Consider the following 21,076-nt stretch of genomic DNA (forward strand, 5'->3'; position numbering starts at 1 on the left):
GTGTGTGTGTGTGTGTGTGTGTGTGTGTGTGTGTGTGTGTGCGTGTATGTGTGCGTGTGTGTTTGTGTGTGTGTGTGTGTGTCAAGTGCACAGTTCTTAGTTGTATCTACTTGCCTTGAAGTGGCCTCCTGGGCCCTGTCAAGCTCGACGCGTAGCTTTTAGCCCAGTTCTGTATAGGTTCTGGAAAAATAAATTGTATTGTATTGTATTGTATCTAACACCCGACAACGCAGGCTATCTATCCTCCGCTTATCACACCTCCGTAGTATAATAAAGCTTGAATCCCACGACGGAAAAATCCTGTGTTTCTGACACTGGGGGCTCGCTCACGTGACTAGTTTTGGGCTCTACAACTCGGCTGGGAACCCCCGCGGATGCTCCGAGAAGAAAATGCCCACGCATGTTTTCGCTCGACAATAGCGAACCTGCGCGGGGAATAGAACCTTCGGTAACGCAGTTTTAGGTTGTAGCAGGTTCGAGGGCACCTTTTTCGACACGGTGTGGTCGGCACGTGTGGAACTGACACGTGCAGGCTCCGCACAAGGCGGCCTTGGCGTTTTGGGGCACTGCGGGTAATCGAGAGCTTGGGTGTGTGTGTGGAGGTTGGGGGAGTATCCTGAGCGGGCGCAGGCGGCGTGGATTTCGGCATGCTGCGCGCTGTCGACCGCCGCTAGGGGCGTTGGTGCGGAATCTTTCAGCCGATCAGCCACCGCCGACAGCAGGAAATGCGGATGACGACGTTCACACGTGCTTCCGGTGTCATCTGTGTAAAAGTTCATTTCTGGAGTGTTTCTTTCTGAGGAAATGTGACAAAGGCAGTCATGAGAGACAGGTGCCTAGAAGAAAGACTGACTCCCATTGCTTTGCCCCAGGCAGTCACAGCGGCTATCCATGTTTGCATAGACCAGTTTGTGCTGCACACAGCTCCAAGAAGACAACGGAACTGGACGGAATGTTTAAATCCTGCGAAATAAACTGTGCCACCACACTTAAATGCAACCTGTTCTATCTCAATAACTGCATGTATTCGACTTATTTACCAATCGTTTTTGCGTAAAGTGAAGCGTGCCATTTAACGTCATGTTAGTGTTAGCAGTAAATATTGCTACTAGGCGTGGTTATGTTGTTGGCGAACAGGACACATGATATAAGGTGGTTAATCTACGCGACTCACTGCGATCATCATCATTTACCCGGTCATTATCATCACAGCTCTCTCTCGCACTCAGCCTTGTTGGTCTTTCCAATACGAATCCTCTCTCTGTACGAATCCGCCAAATATAGTCTCTTCCCCGTAACATTTCGGGGAGGTGCGGGGTAACGCTTTACGCAGAAGGGAGCTTCGCAGAGGGCCTCACCTTGCTCAATCACCAACAATCATGGCCAACAATGGGCCCCCGGCTTAACCACTCCAGTTATCCTGGTCTCTGAACAATCCCGTGACCCAGGTACGTTCCCCGGAGCCGACGACTTGGACGTTCAGGACTGGACCGACACGTACGAGTGGGCCAGCAGCTATAATCGGTGGGACCCAACCATCATGCTGGCCAACGTCGATTACAATATGGACGGACCGGCCAGGGCTTTGTTATGAGCTTATGAGGCGAAGGTAACTAGCTGGGACATCTGCAAGGACAGGCTGCGCACCTTGTTCAGCAACCCAGCCGGACGCCAACGTGCAGCCAAGAACGCTCTAGCCATGCGCACACGGACCTCCACCGAGAGATACGTCAACTGCATTGAAGACGTCCTGTCCCCTTGCAGAACTTCTGACGCCGAGATGACGGAGTCCGACAAGGTGGGAAATGTACTCAAAGGGATAGCCGATGACGCTTTCCAGCTGCTCATCTGCAAAGACTGTGCTACCGTCGCGGCTACCATCACCGAGTGCCGCCGGTTCGAGCAGGCGAAGAGCCGCCGAATTGCAGCAGAGTTCACCCGGCTCCCAAACGTTGCCGCCACATCATCTTGCGAAGATATTTCGCCACAGGCCCCGTTCACCTCCAATCTCATCTCTCATGACCACGGCTCCTCCTGAACACTTCACGAGACTATTACGTAGAGAGCTTGATCGAGGCCATGGCCCAAGCCGTACTTCCCCAGTACGTTACCGAAGACAGCAGGCCTCCCGTAACATTATTTCAAGCTGTCGTGCGCGAAGAACTTGCCAAGCTGGGCGTTCAATCCGTCTGCGCCATTAGCCGCCCTGACTTCCCAATTGGCCCTTTTCCGCCTACTAGCGACGGGCGAGCACCCCATACTCGTACTTTCAACTACCCGATCAGAAATCCTGCCTATTAGAGAACGCCTGAGAACCGACACATATGCTTCCACAATCGTCGTGCTGGCCACGTGGCGCGATTCTGCCAGAGTCGTCAATTTCTGCCTGTCCGACCACGATACAACCTACAACAACCCGGAAGAAGGTCCTGCTCACTTCTCTCCCCGTTTTCAGCCGCCCTCCCAAGACGACGACGCCCGATCACGCCGAAACAACCGATCGCCGTCACCGCACCGCCGCCAGTCCCGTTCGCCGCAGCCCCGCCCCTTCCTGTTGCCGACGGCCCCGCATGACCGCTCCTGTCCGGAAAACTAAGTGCAGCTCCCGGAGGTGACGATGCATCTATGACCCGGCCACCAGATCCTATGCTAAATTTTCCCACCCGACGAAATTTACTTGATGTTCATGTCGATGGTGTTACAGTAAGCGCTCTCATTGACACCGGCGCCCATATTTCAGTTATGAGCTCAGACCTCCGTCGCCACCTGCGCAAAGTTCTCAGCGTCGTACAGTGCCCAGCGTCGTACAGGTCGCCGACGAGTGTGCTGTCCGTATTCGCCGAATGTGTGCTGTCCGTATTCGCATTGCTGGCCACGAAACTCATTCTGTTTGCCGTATTAGAGTGATGCCCTCATGACCTCATACTCGGCCATGATTTCCTGTCGGAGCATTCAGCTCTTATCGATTGCTCCACGGGTGTCCCCCGCCTTCAGTTGCCTTCTCCCAAATCGACCCCTGAAGAACCCGTTCAGATGCCTTCAGATGTGCTGAACGCCGAAGAACCTTTATGCCGTATTGTCTCCACGCATGATGTTCGCTTACGGCCACGAGCAGCAGCCTCCATTCACTTGTCATCGAGCCCTCCGGTTTCTGACGCCGACTTCGTGCTTTCGCCTGTTCTGGAAGTGTTGATAGTAATGGCTTAGTAATGGGCCATATAAAGTTCACAATGGAGTCACGATCACGACTGCAAGTGTGGCTATCCTTAAATATTTAATAAATGAAGACGTATGCCTGAGTCCAGCGAAAACTATTTCTATGTATATCCAATGACTTGCACGTGACGTTACTTTGTTTTTTTCTCATTCTTAAATATAGGTTCATTTTCTAAAATCTTCCCTCACTGTGCCTGCCCCCACTTTGTGCATATAGGGCCCAAAGAGACCGTCCGCACAAGTCCTCTCTTGTTCATGTTATGTTGCCCCATTAGTGGCCCTCTCGCCGGCTGCGACGGGATTGTCACAATCTGATTACCCTCCACTTTTACGTCAACATGCCCGTTCCGCCCGGTTCCTCTCGAGCAGGCAACGGTAGAACACTTGCTGGGGACCTTTCCTAGCATGTAACACGGAGGTGGACGTCTCCAGCAGTGCGCATCCCAGATCACACTCTGCACCCTTGATAAATGGCTTCTGCATTTTCGGCGATACCACCAGGCGAGCTATATTTGAGTAACCCTTCCCGGTGGAATTAACACGGAGCGGGAGGTATGCGGGAGCGCAATTTTTCAATTATGAGATTTTCCAAAACAAGCAAGCCTAACGGAGCTATCATATCACGAAAGCTCAACACGTAAATCAAAACTGAGGTCAGTTCAAAGGATTGAATTCCAAAAAAAAAAATGTTCAAGCAAATACTTGATAACGTTGGTTTGCCCAGTTATAATTGCAGTTCCAAGCAATCACTGTCATTGTTACTGTCTCCTGCATCGGAGACAGTAACAATGACAATGTCTCCTGCATGGCAAAGACGACGGATAAGGATAATTAGAATGATCTGGCCACCTTCACACAAGGGCACCAAGCAGCATTAGTCAATGACCGCACCGGTTCTTTCTGCTTGTGAACTCTGGTTTTTCATAATCATAGTGGTGAATAGAAAAGCGGTCATAAGCAACAATGCGAAGAAATAGGCCATACCCAAATGCAGTGTAATACCTGAATCACTGGGTAAGTATGCACTGTGATTCCTAATCTTGAACGCCTCGAATGCACCATCAATCATTTTTTCGAATGCTACGCGCGTCTTTTGAGTTGGACCTGCCGCGAAAACCATGGTGGCCTGTATTTAATTTGCGTACACTCCGATAAGGCATACCGTACGAAGGGAGAGTGCATCATTTTATAGAATTCAAAGGTCCCCTGCTTGAAACAGCAAAGTTAGCACCCAAGCAAGACCTGAATGAAGTTCTTGTAACTAAAACTGTACGAAGCCGTTTTACGACTGAGAAGATCTGCGATTAAGTATTGCAAAAATATCTCAGCAACAAAAGCCATAAGCCAGACATTGTATTATATGTTTAGGAGTTTCGGGAAACTCCTAACGAGAAGTGAATTTTATTCTGTGTTACATCCGCTAGTATCCTTAACATTTTGCGAATGTTCTATACTGTCTTATTACCGACATTGCAGCACTGTCCATTTTATGTTTGACTCAGTAGCCTCGAAAATCACAGTAAAATTATTACATCGCCAGGCGTCCCGAGCAGCCTGTGGATCAAGCTGAAATTTATTCACACTAAGTTCAAAGTGGTAACTGTATAAAACGGACCTCTTCTTTCTGTAACACTAAGCCCTGTTAACAGAGCGAAACAAGCCACTTATTTACTCATTCATTGATTAAATAATTATTTGTACATACTGCAGCCCGAAAGCGCAATCGCAGGAGTGGGTCAGACTCAATGTGTACAAAAGAAGCAAGGTGAAGTTAGTGCTATACAAGGAAGAATCAATGACTGTCGATATCAGACACTAGTTCATCAAATATTGCTAGTAGTTCTCTAGTTTGGTCTTAAGATTTCAGGGCACGTCTCATTCAAATAGTGAACTGCACGAATGTATCTCTCGACGATCAGCCTAGCGCGAATTAAGGTTGGGAACTGGCACAGTTCCGAAAGGATGATGTAACTGCTTGTCAAGCTGCTGATGCTCTCAAGGTTGATGTAGGAGGACAGCGCCCTTAGTTCGAAGCGTCGATCTGGTAAAGCGTTGAACGCCAGCTTACGTAGTCCAGGCAGCCTTGCTTCATAAAATGTGGTTGCTGTTTTTTGATTATCAGCCGGGGAGCATCGATGAATTCATGTGGCAAAATAGGGTGGGGAAAAGTGGAGACGAAGCAGCCGGTACCAGGGAAACCGAGCGCTCTCCCACTTCTTAGCTTCTGGAGCCCTTGAAGCGCTTGCGATACGCTGATTCCGTTCCCGCTGACCACATTGTCGATCTCAAGCGACTCGAAGTATGGGCAGTACCGGGAGCCCGAGGGCAGTGTATTTGTAAGTGAAGTGGTCACTGGCAGACTGTTTAGGAACATAAAACCACTCCACCCCCCCGCAACGCGTACAGACTTCGTGTATGTATTCAGCGTGTCCAGGCGAGGACAGCGTGTGTATACGCGTCGAATAAATTGATCGCACATCCTCACTTCGTCCGAAACGTAGGGGGATTGCAGGCCGGGCAGGTTCTCCAGGACTGGGATGTTTTCTTTCAAGAGGGTGCAACGCCCACGAAGCCCAAGGAATGTACGACACTCGGAGCGCTGCAGGATCTTTAGCAACAGTAACTAAGCTGCCGGCGGTGTTCATTGATTAACTGAGGTGCTTGAATTTAACAGCCCGTCTCCTGTAGCAAAAGAGCAGATATATCGCCAGCTTAGCTACAATATGACCGTTACTGTGTATTAGAATGAGTTTATCGTTTTGGCAGGCGAGTGGACCTTTTAAAGTCTTGAGATGTTCTGCAGCAAATGTGAAACCTTTATAGGACCACATCGCGCGCATCTTTTAACGAATTAGCCAGCTCGATCAGGTAATGTACACATTTCTACTCACAGAACTGTAATGGCTACTATACATATTCTGCTGCGTGTTTCTTGTTTCTTTCGCCCTGGCGCAAACTAGTGCTGAAAGGAACTATACAAATTGCGCAATCCCGCTTCAGTCAAAAAGTGTTAAAACCTTCGTGCATGTTCCCGGCACTTTGTCGCCGCATACTGGACGTATTTGAGACCGGTGCTTCGGCCAAAGGGCTATGTATTTAAATTTTGGCGATTTTCATGAGGCGCAAAAGCATTTATTACATCAGGTACGTCTTGCGTCCCCTTTTTTTCAGATGGATAAATACGCTGTGATCACCGAGGACGCCATACAATCAAGGATCGATGCCTTAAGTGCACTGGGCCAGTACCTTTGGCGTCATCCGGAAGTAGCCTTCGCTGAACTTAAGGCCCACGACTACATCGCTTGCTACCTGGAAGGCGAAGGATTTCGAGTGACACGCAACTACGTGCTTCCGACGGCTTTTCGAGCCGAGTATGGAGGTGAAGGCAGCACCTAAATTTATGTGTTGCATATTTCCAATAGGAAGAAGGAGATCAATATCTTCCGTAGAATGGTTTAAATGATGTTCGAATGTGATAGCTATGCGTAGTGATCTTGTCGGAAATTCGGAACATATAACAAGAGTTTTCGGTTCGGCTTCATAGTATTGGACTACACAGACTCGCCCATCAGACGCCATTCAGTAATATCGCTACATACCAGTTACTCAGTTCGTAAATACTGCTCTAAAGCGAAAAAGACACTTTATTAGTACTTAAAGGTGTTGCTTACGTCGCTTTACGAGTTTTTATCTCCCCGGATGACTGGCGCTAAGCCTTCGTTTACAAGATATTTCTGCGGAAGACGGAATTGTAAGACAGAAGCTAGGGCTCGTCATGTTGCGGATTAGAAGAAATTGATCAGAGAGGAACTTGCAAGTGTCGAAAGACAAATGTTTAAAGAAGGCGAATTTTGGTGTGAAAACGTCCTGGTATATCTTCTTTTAAATAATTACGCTGCTTGGAATCTGCCAGAAAAAAAGGCCGCGGCTTAGCTCAGCTAACAGTGGATATGTGAAGGACTAGCTTGGCTTAGCCTAATTAGTCTCGGTTTGATTAGGTTAACGTTTGATTATTTATCTGTCATTATTACACTATTCGTCTAAAGCCTGCATTTTCTGGGGCTGTGGCCCAGCTGCCGGAGTTTTCCGAGCCGAAAAGCTTACAGGGGGATATTCGCGTGGGGGTCAGACACCGTTTGCCGATGACGGCTCACAGCCTACACCTCCCGCGCAACGCTCAGAGTAGACGGCCCGGCCTCGCTCTCATTCATGATGAAGCTCACATGCACGGGACGAGTCACGTGGTCAGGCACGAACCAGCTGCGGAGAGCGCATGCGCCAAGCCGGTAACGGTGGTGTTTGCGTCGAACGGGGCTGTGTGCGCAGATCGGCCCGACGAGTTACGTGATACGTTGCCAAGGGTACAGCACCGCTGGTGACAAATGATGGTCAAATTTACCGCGTTGGTGAGACCGCTCGACGAGATTGATAAAGTTCAAAAAAGCGCTTTGGAAAATTTAGACCTACTGCATTTGTAGCCCCGAATTGCAATGGTTTTCCGGTTATAATTTTCGCTGGTGCAAAACCACCAAGGCTGTATATTTACCTAAAGCGAACGCGGTTGCTAAAGGTAAAAGAAGGCCTCTGATAGAAAAATGTCACACTATGCTCATACGGGTCAAATATTTGATATTAAACGTAAAAGTCTCAGAAACAAACCAATAATAATGATAATGAATCCATTTCAAATCTGAGAATCATTATAAGACAATAGAAATTTAAACCAAGCTGTGACCAAGCTGTGACCAAGACAATAGAAATTTAGACCAAGCTCAGGCAGAAAGTGGAGGTCGTATACATTTTTTCTATTTTGCAATGCGGACCTACTTGTTTTACACACAGGCTGTCATGTGGTGAGCAGGCGAAAAATTGTCTTGAAATTATTGACACTTTAATTTCCAATGCTTGGGAGAACTTGCGCTACGACCATTAGAGGCCGTATCCCTGTCCATTCAGACAGCGGCACCCAAGATATTCGCCTACAAATCAAAGTCATTGACAATCTGACCTTTGCCAACTGAGCAATACCCTTACCGTAGACGTCAAGAGGGATTGACAACGTGTCTCCTGCAGCCATACTTTAAGGAGGAGTAGGCGCAAAAGAGCGAAAGAAGAGGCCGAGACGTGCCATACTTTCAAATATCCAGAACACTCAATTTGGTGAGAAAGGCTACATATATTTTCGCGACATTCTTTCGTCACGAACGGGAACTGTGAGCCTAGGACACTAGGAAACAAAATACATCATCTATTAGCAATAGGCCCACCCAAGGCTAAGTGATCGTGAAGTAATAATTTAATGGAATTGTTGAATATTAACGGCGTTGAACCGAGCCATTGAATACATTGTGATTGACTGAGGACGTCCAGGGAACTCATTGGAGGTCTGTACTGTTCGGGTAATGGTGTTCGACCACGTCTAGTCGAAACTCTCTGGCAATGAAAGATTTAGGCCGCCATTGAAGAACAATATTGTTACGAGGCGAGGATGCTGTAGAAAGATGTATTCGTGACAAAATGATGTGGGAGCTTGTCAAAGAGGCAGTAGCCGCTGGGGCCTCGTTGCGAAGCGGGGTGTCATGGTTCCAGCAGCCACTGTGTCGTCCGAGCGAAGCTCGGTGAACGAAATCTGGCGACCGCTGCGAAGCTCCGTCGTCGCAGTAGACTCCCGCACCTCCACCACAAGATGTTACGAGGCGAGGATGCTGTAGAAAGATGTATTCGTAAATTCAAAACGCCAGAGGCTGGGTGCCGCGAGTACACACCGAGGGAAGCACAACCACCACAACTCGTCCTCTTCTTCCACGGGAACTCGTCGCCCAATCCCCGTTCACTTAACCTGTGGCAAATCCCCACATAAACGCATAGTTTGTTAGACGCCTGTCGGTGCCTCGTGTCAATATTTTACGAATTTCGAAATGAATCTCTGCAGGGATATTTCAGCTTTTTATGACGAGCTACTGGTAGGCCCAATCTATTAAGTGTCGTTCTATTTGGCTAGATAAGAGCCACAATTTGTTGCCAGAAACATCGTCTTCGGTGGCCAATATTCCCAGAAAATATTGTTAACACATATTTTCATTAATGCCCTTAAAGCATGGAAATTTCGGTCGATTTCGGTATTGGGCGAGACCGAGCAATCGGTATTCTGGAGGTCATGGGATCGGATCCCATCCGGCTGGAATTTTTTCTCCACTTTCTTTCTGCCGTTCCAAATTCGTCATCTGTTTCAATGACCTACCCCATTCTCCCCTTTGCTTTCCGAGGTTTTCTTGATTGCCAAACGTTATTTCTGCCTTAATTCAACGAGACCCTCATTTTCCCATTATGATTCGCTACATGCATAGCGAGGGCCTCTGTTCTGGCAGTCTTCGTGCCAACGGTAGCTTAAGAGGGTTCAACGCTGGTCGACCACTCTTGACATGTCGTAGGCACTGGAACCACGGCCTGGGGGATACAAAGAAGGTCCCCTTCCCCGAAAGTAGTCCTAGTGGCACTGGCGACTACCCCCAAGCAAAGGAAACCCAATACTTTAACATAAATACCCGAGAAAGTGGAGGGGAAGCAGCCCCGCCAGTAGCGTTGTGGTCATCGCACCAGACGCGTACTCTGGAGGCCGTGGGTTCGGATCCCACCCGGCGGGAATTTTTTCTCCACTTTCTTTCTGTCTTTCCAAATTCGTCATCTGTTTCAATACCCTACCACATTCTCTCCTTTGCTTTCCGAGGTTTTCTTGACTGCCAAACCTTATTTCTGTTTTAATTCAATGAGACCCTGATTTTCTCATTCTCAAGCAGAAGAAGAAGCAGTAAAGAAGAAGCAGTAAAAAAGTAAAGTAGAATAATCAGTAGACAAAACTTATCGAGGAGCCAGAAGAAATATTTGAGAAAATGGTTCCCTCACGATTAAAAACCAAACCACTATATTTGTTTGTAATCGTGAGTCGGCCATTTTCTCAAATAACTAAATATGTATATATATATATCACACAGAAATAAGAGTTGACAGTCAAGAAAACCTCGGAAAGCAAAGGGGAGGATGTTGTAGGTCATTCAAACAGATAAAGAATTTGGAAAGAAAGAAAGTGGAGTAAAAATTCCCGCCAGTTGGGATCCGAACCCACGACCTCCAGAATACCGGTCTGGTGCTATAACCACTACGCTACCGGCGGGGTGATTTTCCCCTCCACTTTCTGGGGTATTTATGTGTAGGTATTTTTGTTTCCTGTGCTGGGGGAGGCAGCCAGTGCCACTCGGACTACTCGGGGTGAAGGGGACCTTCTTTTTAACCCCCGGGTCGTGACTGGAGTGTCTACGACATGTCCAGAGTGGTCGACCAGCGTTGAACCCTGTTAAGCTTCATATGGCACCAAGACTGCCAGAAAAGAGGCCCTCGCTATGCATGTAGCGAATCAGAATAGGAAATGAGGGGCTCGTTGAAAATAACACAGAAATAAGAGTTGGCAGTCAAGAAAACCTCCGAAAGAAAAGGAGAGGTTGTTGTAGGTCATTGAAAGTGGAGGGGAAAATCGCCCCGCCGGTAGCGTAGTGGTTATAGCACCAGACCGGTATTCTGGATCCCACCTAGCGGGCATTTTTTCTCCACTTTCTTTCTTTCTTTCCAAATTCTTTATCTGTTTCAATGACCTACAACATCCTCCCCTTTGCTTTCCGAGGTTTTCTTGACTGTCAACTCTTATTTCTGTGTTATTTTCAACGAGCCCATCATGTCCTATTCTGATTCGCTACATATATAAATAAATAAATATATATATATATATATATATATATATATATATATATATATATATTTTGTGAGACTAGTGGTAGCCTCGTTTGTGGAAGGTCGGAACGCTGAATGCAATGTCCCAGTGGAATGCTATCTTCACTGGCGCTCGGTTGCGGCCACGGCTTCTTCATCTCTGTATATACTCATCATCACCGATTCTTCTACCTTCTCGAACTATCATCATCGGTAACCTGGTGCGGTCGCCATCTTGCCGTCTTGCCTCTCGGCCTGCGAATAAAGCGGTTTGCGCGTACTGGTCTGCCTCGCCTACCATCGGCCTTACAAGTGGTGGAAGGTGCGTTTCGGTCCCGTAATCCACCTCTCAAGCTTCCCCACTGGAGCTCCGTTCGGGTCGGCGCCTAATGCCGGAAACTACAGCGATGACGCTGGAATCGGCGAACGCCACGGCTCCACCAACCCCCCAGTGCATCATAACCAGCCCCCAGCGTGAACCTCCTTTCTTCGCTGGCCTTCGTGACGATGATGCCGACGAGTGGCTGGACAACTACGACAGGGTGAGCGCATTCAACCGCTGGGACGATAACCTCAAGCGGCAAAAGGTTTCGTTCTCCCTGACCAAGGTTGCCGAGACGTGGTATCTAAATAACCGGCATACCATCACCGACTGGGCCGATTTCGTTGCTCAGTTCCGCCGGATTTTCGGCTCTTCTAAAGCTCGGAGCGACAGCGCGAAAAAGAAACTCGAGACCCGTACACCTACACCGATGAAACGTACACCTCATATATCGAGGACGTTCTGGCGCTGTGTCGTCACGCCGACAATAACATGCCGGAAGCTGACCGCGTACGCCACGTTCTGAAAGGAATCGGTGAGTTCGCGTTCACCACACTGGCAACGCAGAACCCCACAACCGTGTCGGACGTGATCTCCACTTGTAAGCGTATCGACGAACTACAGTCCATCCGCCTTCGTCAAGACACGGCTCCTACCCACCATCTGGGAAATGAAGACCTGCGTGCGTTGATACGCTCTATAATTCGCGAGGAGATGCACGCCAATATTTCCCAGTGCACACACTGTGTCCGCGAAGCTCCTTCTGTGCCTGGCCTACGGGATATTGTTAAGGAGGAGCTCGCGGCTATGCCGGTACTTCCACCTCCCACCCAACCTGTTTCTGTAGCAACGCCATCCTACTCGGATGTGGCTGGTCGGCATCCTCTACCGCTCAGTCCCATTACGACACAGGCCCCGCCCGGATACGTGGCCGCCATGCCTCGATTGCATACCACGCCGACTTATTTCCCGCCACACCACGACCCCAAAGTTGGCCGGCCAGTCTGCAATTATTGTGGCATCCGGGGCCACATCTCCCGATTTTGTCGAAGGCGCCAACGTGACGAACGACGCGGCTACGCAGCCTACGAACGCGATAATGTACGTCCGAATTACTTCGACTACGTGCATCGTACGCACCCGTCTTTCTCACGCCGTTCACCGTCGCCACCTGAGCCACCAACCGACTTTTCTCGTAGCCGCGCGATACGCGACGCCGCTCACCATCGCCAGGCCGTCGGGCGCTGTCACCACTTCGGCCTGCGACCTACGTCACCGACCAGCACTCGGAAAACTAGTTAATGCAGTTTTGGGAGGGGAAACTGCATGACCTGGGAAACTTACAATGCCTCCGGAGCGTCCATCGAACATGTTGTCAGTTTTGGTTGAAGGTGTTTGTGTAGATGCCCTTATTGACACTGGTGCCAGTATTTCGGTGATAAGTATGGAATTGTGTGCCCGACTAGGCAAGGTTCGAACACTCTACAGTGGACCTTCTTTGCATGGCGCCAATAGCAGCACGATCAGGCCATCCGGACAGTGCACGGTACGAATTTCAGTCGGTCAACTTCGTCATCACGTTCAGTGTGCAGTGTTGTCACCGTGTGGGCATCACCTTATCTTGGGCTGGGACTTCTTGTCATCCGCATCCGCCGTCATTTCATGCCAGCAACTGCAAATTGAACTCGCAGATACGGAGGACACCAACATTCTGGAAGAAAAGCCACAACTGAATTTGACAGCAAGTGCCGATTACGTTTTATACCCGGGCCACGATACAGTCCTTTCAGTTCACTCAACCCAAATTCATGACGGTGATGCGTTAATCGTTCCTTCTGTGCGTTTTATTCCCCAAGGAATCATTATCGCGACCTGCTTTGTCCGTTTTGCATGTTGGTCTGCGCCGCTCATTGTTACGAATATCACTTCTGAGGCGATACTCCTCCCTGAAGACACCACGCTCGCTCCCGTTGTGGCTGATGACAGCCTGTCTCTGGTTTTCCTCTGCTCTGTGTCTTCCGTTCCCCTGTCTTCAGATTCCGGGCCCTCACGTCCCACCCTGGCAACCACGATTAGCGAAGACCTCACGGCGTTCGAAACGAGACTCCTACTTGAGCTGCTCGAAAAACACAAAAACTCATTTGACTGCATCTCCACCAACCTTGGACAGACGTCTATTGCAGAGCATTGTATTGAGACAGATGGGACTCACATTGTTCGCCGCCGCCCGTACCGTGTGTCGTCGTCGGAACGGAAAGTCATAGAAGAAAACGTCGCGGACATGCTTCAACGAAACGTTATTCGACCTTCCTCGAGCCCGTGGTCTTCTCCGGTTGTTCTGGTGAAGAAAAAAGATGGTTCCGTACGCTTTTGCGTGGACTATCGGGCTTTGAATAGGATTACCCGGAAGGATGTGTATCCGATGCCGCGCATAGATGACGCGCTGGACCGTCTACAAGGGGCTCAATATTTCTCTAGTCTGGACCTGCGATCTGGCTACTGGCAGATCCCCATGCGCGAGTCTGACAAAGAGAAAACGGCGTTTGCGACCCCAGACGGCTTGTACGAATTTAACGTAATGCCTTTTGGCTTATGCAACGCCCCAGCCACATTTGAGCGCATGATAGATACGGTCCTTCGCGGCCTTAAATGGAAAACATGCCTGTGTTACCTTGACGACATCGTCATCTTTTCGTCAAGTTTTGCGGAACATCTGCAGCGTCTGGACGAGGTGTTGACTTGCCTGGCAAAGGCTGGTCTGATTCTGAACACCAAGAAATGTCGTTTTGCTAGCAAATCGATAAAGGTTCTTGGTCACGTCGTCAGTAAAGATGGCATACGCTCCGACCCAGACAAAATTTCTGCTGTAGCCAATTTTCCTCGACCTCAGCAACAAAAAGCGCTGCGTAGTTTTCTCGGCCTGGTGTCCTATTTTCGCCATTTTGTCCGCAATTTTGCTACTCTCGCTGCACCTCTGAACCAGCTATTAAATTCTGATACCCCCTTCGACTGGAGGGATGGCTGCGAAAAGGCCTTCCAAGACCTCAAGCATGCGCTTACTTCCGCACCTGTATTATGCCACTTTGATGAATCGAGACCGGCGATCCTCCACACCGACGCTAGTGGGCATGGCATTGGCGCCGTTCTGTTGCAGCGCGATGCTCACCACCGCGAGAGGGTTGTTGCTTATGCCAGCCGCTTTCTAACACGAGCGGAGAAGAATTATACAATAACGGAACAGGAGTGTCTGGCCGTTGTGTGGTCTGTGCAAAAGTTTCGGCCATATCTCTACGGCCGACATTTCACCGTCGTCACAGACCATCACGCTCTGTGCTGGCTGTCTTCATTGAAAAACTTGTCGGGACGCCTGGGACGCTGGATTCTGCGATTGCAAGAGTACGACTTTACAGTTACCTACAAGTCCGGACTCAAGCATGTAGACGCAGACGCACTCTCGCGGTGCCCGCTTATGCCGTCTTCAAGCGACATGGCGTCGCTTTCTCATACACCGCCTTCATCAGTTGCACCTGTCGACTATGCACCGGCTGACGACCGCCGCGACTTGGTCGATCATCAACGAGCAGACAGTTACTGCCAGAAAATAATGGATCGGCTCGCTGGTTCGACACGTCCACCGAATAGCCGCCCACGTCGCCAACTGCGGCAGTTCCAGCTCATAGACGGTGCACTGTATCGCAGAAACCACCACCCAAATGGCGCCACATGGGTCCCAGTTGTGCCTCGTTCTCTCCAGAGTCGCGTCTTGCAAGCTTTTCATGACGACGCCACCGCCGGCCACCTTGGCTTTCAAAAGACGTATGACCGCATTCGAGGTCGCTTCTTTTGGCCAGGACTCTTGACCAATGTGGTGAAATACGTCGCATCCTGTTCACCCTGTCAGCACCGCAAGCGCTCTACGGCACCCCCTGTCGGTCTCCTCCAGCCTGTTCCGTGTCCAACTACGCCGTTTGAAGTGGACGGTATTGATTTGTATGGGCCCTTACCGACGACGTCCACTGGTCACCGCTGGATCGTCACGGCCGTTGATAACTTGACTCGCTACGCGGAGACAGCGCCACTTCCCTCGGCTAGCGCTGGCGACGTCGCTGCCTTCTTTTTGCGACACATCATGCTACGACATGGAGCCCCTCGCGTACTGTTAAGTGACCGCGGCAAGATGTTTCTATCTGAGATCCTTGCCGAAGTACTTCGTGCCTCTAATACCTCCCACAAAATGACATCAAGCTACCATCCACAAACGAACGGGCTCATCGAACGTTTTCACCGCACGCTTTCTGACATGATATCAATGTACACACGACCTGACCACAGAAATTGGGACGCTATATTACCCTCAGTCACCTTTGCCTATAACACGGCAGTTCAAAGCACTACAGGGTACGCGCCTTTCTACCTTGTCTACGGCCGTCATCCATCGCACGTGCTTGATACCTGTTTCTTTACCGCTCCTGTGTCCGCTTCTGCATCGTTTCCGGAACAATTCCTGTCTCGGATCGACCACTGCCGGCGCCTGGCTCGCATGCGCACAGAAGCAAGCCAACAAGACCGCAAAGAACGCTACGACACTGTTCGCCTGTCCGTTTCTTTCCGACCTGGTGACGAAGTCTTGGTGTGGACACCGGTTCGCTCTCCAGGCCTCTGCGAAAAATTCCTACACCGGTTCCTTGGTCCTTACAAGGTTCTTGAGGCTACCTCTACTCATCATTATCGTGACCGTACTCATCATCACCGATTCTTCTACCTTCTCGAACTATCATCATCGGTAACCTGGTTCGGTCGCCATCTTGCCGCCTTGCCGCTCGGCCTGCGAATAAAGCGGTTTGCGCGTACTGGTCTGCCTCGCCTACCATCGGCCTTAAAATATATATATATATATATATATATATATATATAGTATGTGTAAAGAATTGGATACACAGCAAGAACAATAACAAACAAGGTTTACTTACGCAGCAACGGGACTTGCCTTCATCAGAGTACAGTTACATGATTTTGCTGTCACACACATTTGGAACACATTTCTTATATAGCTTTGCAGAAAACTGTGAGAAAGAGCGGAAGATGTTTCGGAAACGGAGAGTATGCATGCAGTCGGGCTACGCCTATGTTACAACAACAACAAAAAAAGGAGAGAGAGTGACAGAGAAAGGGGTCGTGTTAACAAAGCAGCGTTCAAGGTTGTACCATGACGGGGCAACGTAGGCGGCGTGGGCAGCAAGCTCAGACAATGCGGAAAACTGGACAATCGCGGTTTCAAAAGGAAGGGAAGAGTATACAGTAAGGTATTCAGTGGTTGGGGAGACTGGTTGGGGTGGAAGCGAAGATGGGTGTGGCCCTCGCGGATGGAGAGAAGAGATACAGGGCACAAAAAAAGCATGGCACAGAAGCTAGCAACTGAACAGGAAATAGGTAGGGTCTAAACTGAGGGTTAAACATTCCTAAGTGGCGGTGAGAAGGCGGCCTCCCTCCCAAGGACAAATGGCATTGTTGAGCCGCATTAGGCAAATAAAGCTGCTGGATTTGGAGGGTTTCTGCGAATTCTGATGGGAAACTCAAGGGTAGGATTAATGAACGTGGTTTTAAAAATATGAGGCCGCCAGTTTTAATCGAGGGATAAGCACGTTAGTTTTCCGTAACTCTAATAACTCTAACCAAGCGTCACTGACCCAAACTTAAAAATGAGATAAGATTCCCGAACCTCGTGGTCGTGGTGGTGGGTTTTGAAGGCAGATTCTAAAATCGTTGCTTTAGGATTTAATTTGCTGCTCCGTGTATATATATATATATATATATATATATATATTGTGAGGCCGTAGATAGCAGGCGACCAGACCGTGGCTTCGTAGCTCCTTTATTCGGAGGCGAGTCGACTAGAACGCAAGATGGCGATCAGGCCCCAGCACTGATGATGATCTCTGAAGAAGCGGGCTCGTCGATGATGATGAGTTTGTACAGGAAATGAAGAAGTTATCACCTCAAGCCGGTGGTGATGATAGTGGGCAATTGCTACCTATGGTGGCATACAGGCTGTAGCCTCAAACAAAGCTCACACTAATGCCCCCTCTTGGGAAAAGCGGCCGCCTGGCCGCGGATTAGGCAGGATCACGGCGAGTGAAGGCCTTAAGCCGGGACACGTGTACAATCTCTGTACCGCGACGACGACGGTCCGAAGTTCCACAAACTGGGGTGACGCGATAATTGACGGGTGAGGTCGCCTCGAGAATCTTGTAAGGACCAAGGAAGCGGTGTAAAAATTTCTCGCAGAGGCCGGGAACGCGGACCGGTGTCCAGATCAAGACTTCGTCACCAGGGGAGAAGTAAACAGATCGATGAGCAGTGTCATAGCGTTGTTTGCGGTCCTGTTGACTAGCTTCAGTGCGCGTGCGAGCAAGCTGGCGGCAATGTGCGATGCGAGAAACGAATTGTTCGGGGGACGATGCAGAAGGGGAAACCGGAGCGGTAAAGAAGCAGGTATCCAAAGTGTGTGAAGGGTGCCGACCGTACACAAGGTAGAATGGGGTGTATCCTGTGGTGCGTTGAACTGCGGTGTTGAAGGCAAAAGTAACAAAAGGTAGGATAGTGTCCCAATTTCTGTGATCAGGCTGTATGTACATCGAGAGCATGTCGGAAAGAGTGCGGTGAAAGCGTTCCGTAAGTCCGTTAGTTTGAGGATGGTAACTCGATGTCATCCTGTGAGAGGTGTTAGCAGCTTGAAGTACATCGGAGAGGACCTGCGACAGGAAGCTCTTGCCCCGGTCACTAAGGAGGACGCGAGGTGCGCCATGGCGAAGTAAGATATTGTGCAAGAAAAAGTGAGCGACGTCAGCAGCGCTGGCCGAACGAAGTGGAGCCGTCTCCGCGTAGCGAGTTAGATGGTCAACGGCCGTGACGATCCAGCGGTGACCAGTGGCCGTCATAGGCAATGGACCGTAAAGGTCAATACCGACCACTTCAAACGGTGTAGCTGGGCATGGAACCGGCTGCAATAGACCGGCGGGTGGAGACGTAGATCTCTTACGATGTTGACATGGCGGGCAGGAGGCGACGTATTTGGCGACACTGGTAGACAGTCCCGGCCAAAAGAAGCGACCTCGAATGCGCTCGTATGTCTTGTGAAATCCAAGGTGGCCAGCGGTTGCGTCATCATGGAAAGCTTGCAAGATGCTTGAACGAAGGGAACGAGGCACAACTGGAACCCATCCGGCACCATCGGTGTGGTGGTTGATACGGTGAAGCGCGCCATCAACCAACCGGAAATTTCGTAGTTGCCGACGTAGGCGGCTATTAGGTGGTTGCGTCGAACCGGTGAGCCGATCGATTATGTTTCGGCAGTAGCTGTCGGCGCGTTGACGGGCAACCAAGTCGCGGAGATCAGCAGACGTGACATCTATGGGTGCAATGGGCAGGTGGAGCTCAAGGGTGGGTGTCACCAAGTCGTCCGACGACTGCGTGAGCGGGCACCGTGAAAGCGCGTCTGCGTCGAGGTGCTTGACTCCGGACTTGTACGTAACCGTAAAGTCGTATTCTTGCAAGCGCAGCACCCACCGACCAAGTCGCCCAGACAGGTTCTTCAATGAAGACAGCCAGCACAATGCGTGATGGTCTGTAACGACCGTGAAATGTCGGCCGTAGAGATATGGCCGGAATTTTTGTACAGCCCATACAACCGCCAGACACTCTTGCTCAGTGATTGTATAGTTCTGTTCCGATTGTGTCAGAGAGCGGCTCGCATAAGCTACGACTCGTTCACGCAACTGGGCATCTCGCTGTAGCAAAACGGCGCCGATGCCTTGCCTACAAGCATCGGTATGGAGTATGGCGGGTTTTGTGTCATCGAAATGACATAGTACTGGTCCGGAAGTAAGTGCCTGCTTGAGGTCTTCAAAAGCTTTTTCGCAGTCATCAGTCCAGACGAAGGAGGTTCCGGAATGCAGTAGCTGGTTGAGGGGCGAAGCCAGAGTGGAGAAATTACGGACGAAACGACGAAAATATGATGCTAGACCGAGGAAACTGCGAAGGGCTTTTTGGTGTTGGGGGCGAGGAAAATTGGCGACTGCGGAAATTTTGTCTGGGTCGGGCCGGATACCATCCTTGCTGACGACGTGACCGAGAACCTTGATAGATTTTTGGGCGAAGTGACATTTTTTGGTGTTCAAAGTCAGGTTGGCGTTAGCCAGACTAGTCAATACTTCATCAAGTCGTAGGAGATGTTCAGAAAAACTCGACGAAAAAATTACGATGTCGTCAAGGTAACATAGGCATGTCTTCCATTTAAGGCCGCGAAGGACTGTGTCTATCATGCGCTCAAATGTAGCAGGGGCATTGCACAACCCAAAAGGCATTACGTTAAATTCGTATAAGCCATCTGGGGTTGCAAACGCTGTCTTCTGTTTGTCAGACTCGTGCATGGGGATCTGCCAATAGCCAGATCGCAAATCCAAGCTCGAAAAATATTGAGCGCCTTGCAAACAGTCGAGCGCATCATCTATGCGCGGCATCGGGTAGACATCCTTTCTTGTGATCTTATTCAAAGCCCGATAATCGACACAAAAACGTACTGAACCATCCTTTTTCCTCACCAGGACGACGGGGGAAGACCACGGGCTGGAGGACGGACGAATAATGTTGCGTTGAAGCATGTCCCCAACGTTTTCTTCAATCACTTTTCGTTCCGACGAAGACACGCGGTACGGGCGACGACGAACGATTTGTGTCCCTTCCGTCTCAATACGATGTGCTGCCACGGATGTTTGTCCTAGTTTGCTGGAAAAGCAGTCAAAGGAGTCCTTGTGTTTTTCCAGGAGCTGAAGAAGGAGTTGTGTTTCCCTTTCTGTGAGGTCTGTGCTTATAGTGGCCGCCAGTGGGGAAAGTGATTGTCCAGAATTTGAAGGCCGTGAAACAGGGAATACCGAGCAGAGGGGAAGAAGGGACACGGCTTCTCCATTCACAACAGAAGCAACGTTGGTGCCTTCGGGGAGCCTAATCGGCTCGGAAGTGGCATTGGTAGCTAACAGCGTCGCCGAGCCTTCCGTGAATCGTACGAGACACGTTGCGATGACGACTCCTTTGGACATAAAACGCGGAGATGGAACTATCATCACGTCACCGTCCCTGATCTGCGCCGAACGAACACAAAGTAATGTTTCCTGGTCTGGATATAAAACGCAGTCGGCACTGGCTGTTAGGTGCATAGTAGGTTGCACCTCCGAAATGCTGGGATGCTCAGTATCTGTCATTGCAATTTGGGGTTGGTGACAAGAAATGACGGCGGAGGCGGAAGACAGAAAATCCCAACCCAAAATCAAATGATAAGCACAGGGAGACAACACTGCACACGGAATATGATGGCGAAGGGCACCGATGAAAACCCGCACCGTGCATTGTCCGGAGGGCCTAATCACACTGCTGTTGGCTCCTTGTAAAGAAGGTCCGTTGTATGGTGTTCGTACCTTGCGTAAGCGTGCACACAATTCCGCGCTTATGACTGAAACACTAGCACCAGTGTCAATTAGGGCATCGATGCGAACACCTTCCACTAAAACAGACAGCAAGTTCGACGGACGCTCTGGAGGACTTGTAAGATTCGCAGGAGATGCAGTTTTCCCTCCCAAAACTGCATTAACTAGTTTTCCGGGCGGTGGTCGGAGACGTAAGACGCAGGGCGAAGAGGCGATACCGAGCGGCGACCTGGTGAAGGCGAGCGGGGTCGTTGTCCACGGGAGCTGCGGGGAACGTCGCTCGACTGAGGCGGAGACG

General features: G+C 49.9%; 1 protein-coding gene across 3 annotated transcripts in view; it reads left to right on the forward strand.

The window, feature by feature from the left end:
• The window catches only part of LOC144164206 (xaa-Arg dipeptidase-like), an 88,220-nt gene that overhangs the window by 31,277 nt on the left and 35,867 nt on the right, over positions 1 to 21,076 (forward strand). For 2 of the 3 annotated variants that reach the window (XM_077694722.1, XM_077694720.1), the window contains exon 2: positions 6,388 to 6,595. The exons of the other annotated variant lie outside the window; for it this stretch is intronic. In XM_077694722.1, coding sequence (XP_077550848.1) covers positions 6,388 to 6,595 — 208 coding nt within the window. The remainder of the gene's footprint in view (positions 1 to 6,387; positions 6,596 to 21,076) is intronic. 3 annotated transcript variants of the gene reach the window in all.

The sequence above is a fragment of the Haemaphysalis longicornis genome, unplaced genomic scaffold (assembly GCF_048455015.1).
Source record: "Haemaphysalis longicornis isolate Haplotype H1 unplaced genomic scaffold, Haemaphysalis longicornis Haplotype H1 scaffold_13, whole genome shotgun sequence".
In the NCBI taxonomy this organism is placed as follows: domain Eukaryota; kingdom Metazoa; phylum Arthropoda; class Arachnida; order Ixodida; family Ixodidae; genus Haemaphysalis; species Haemaphysalis longicornis.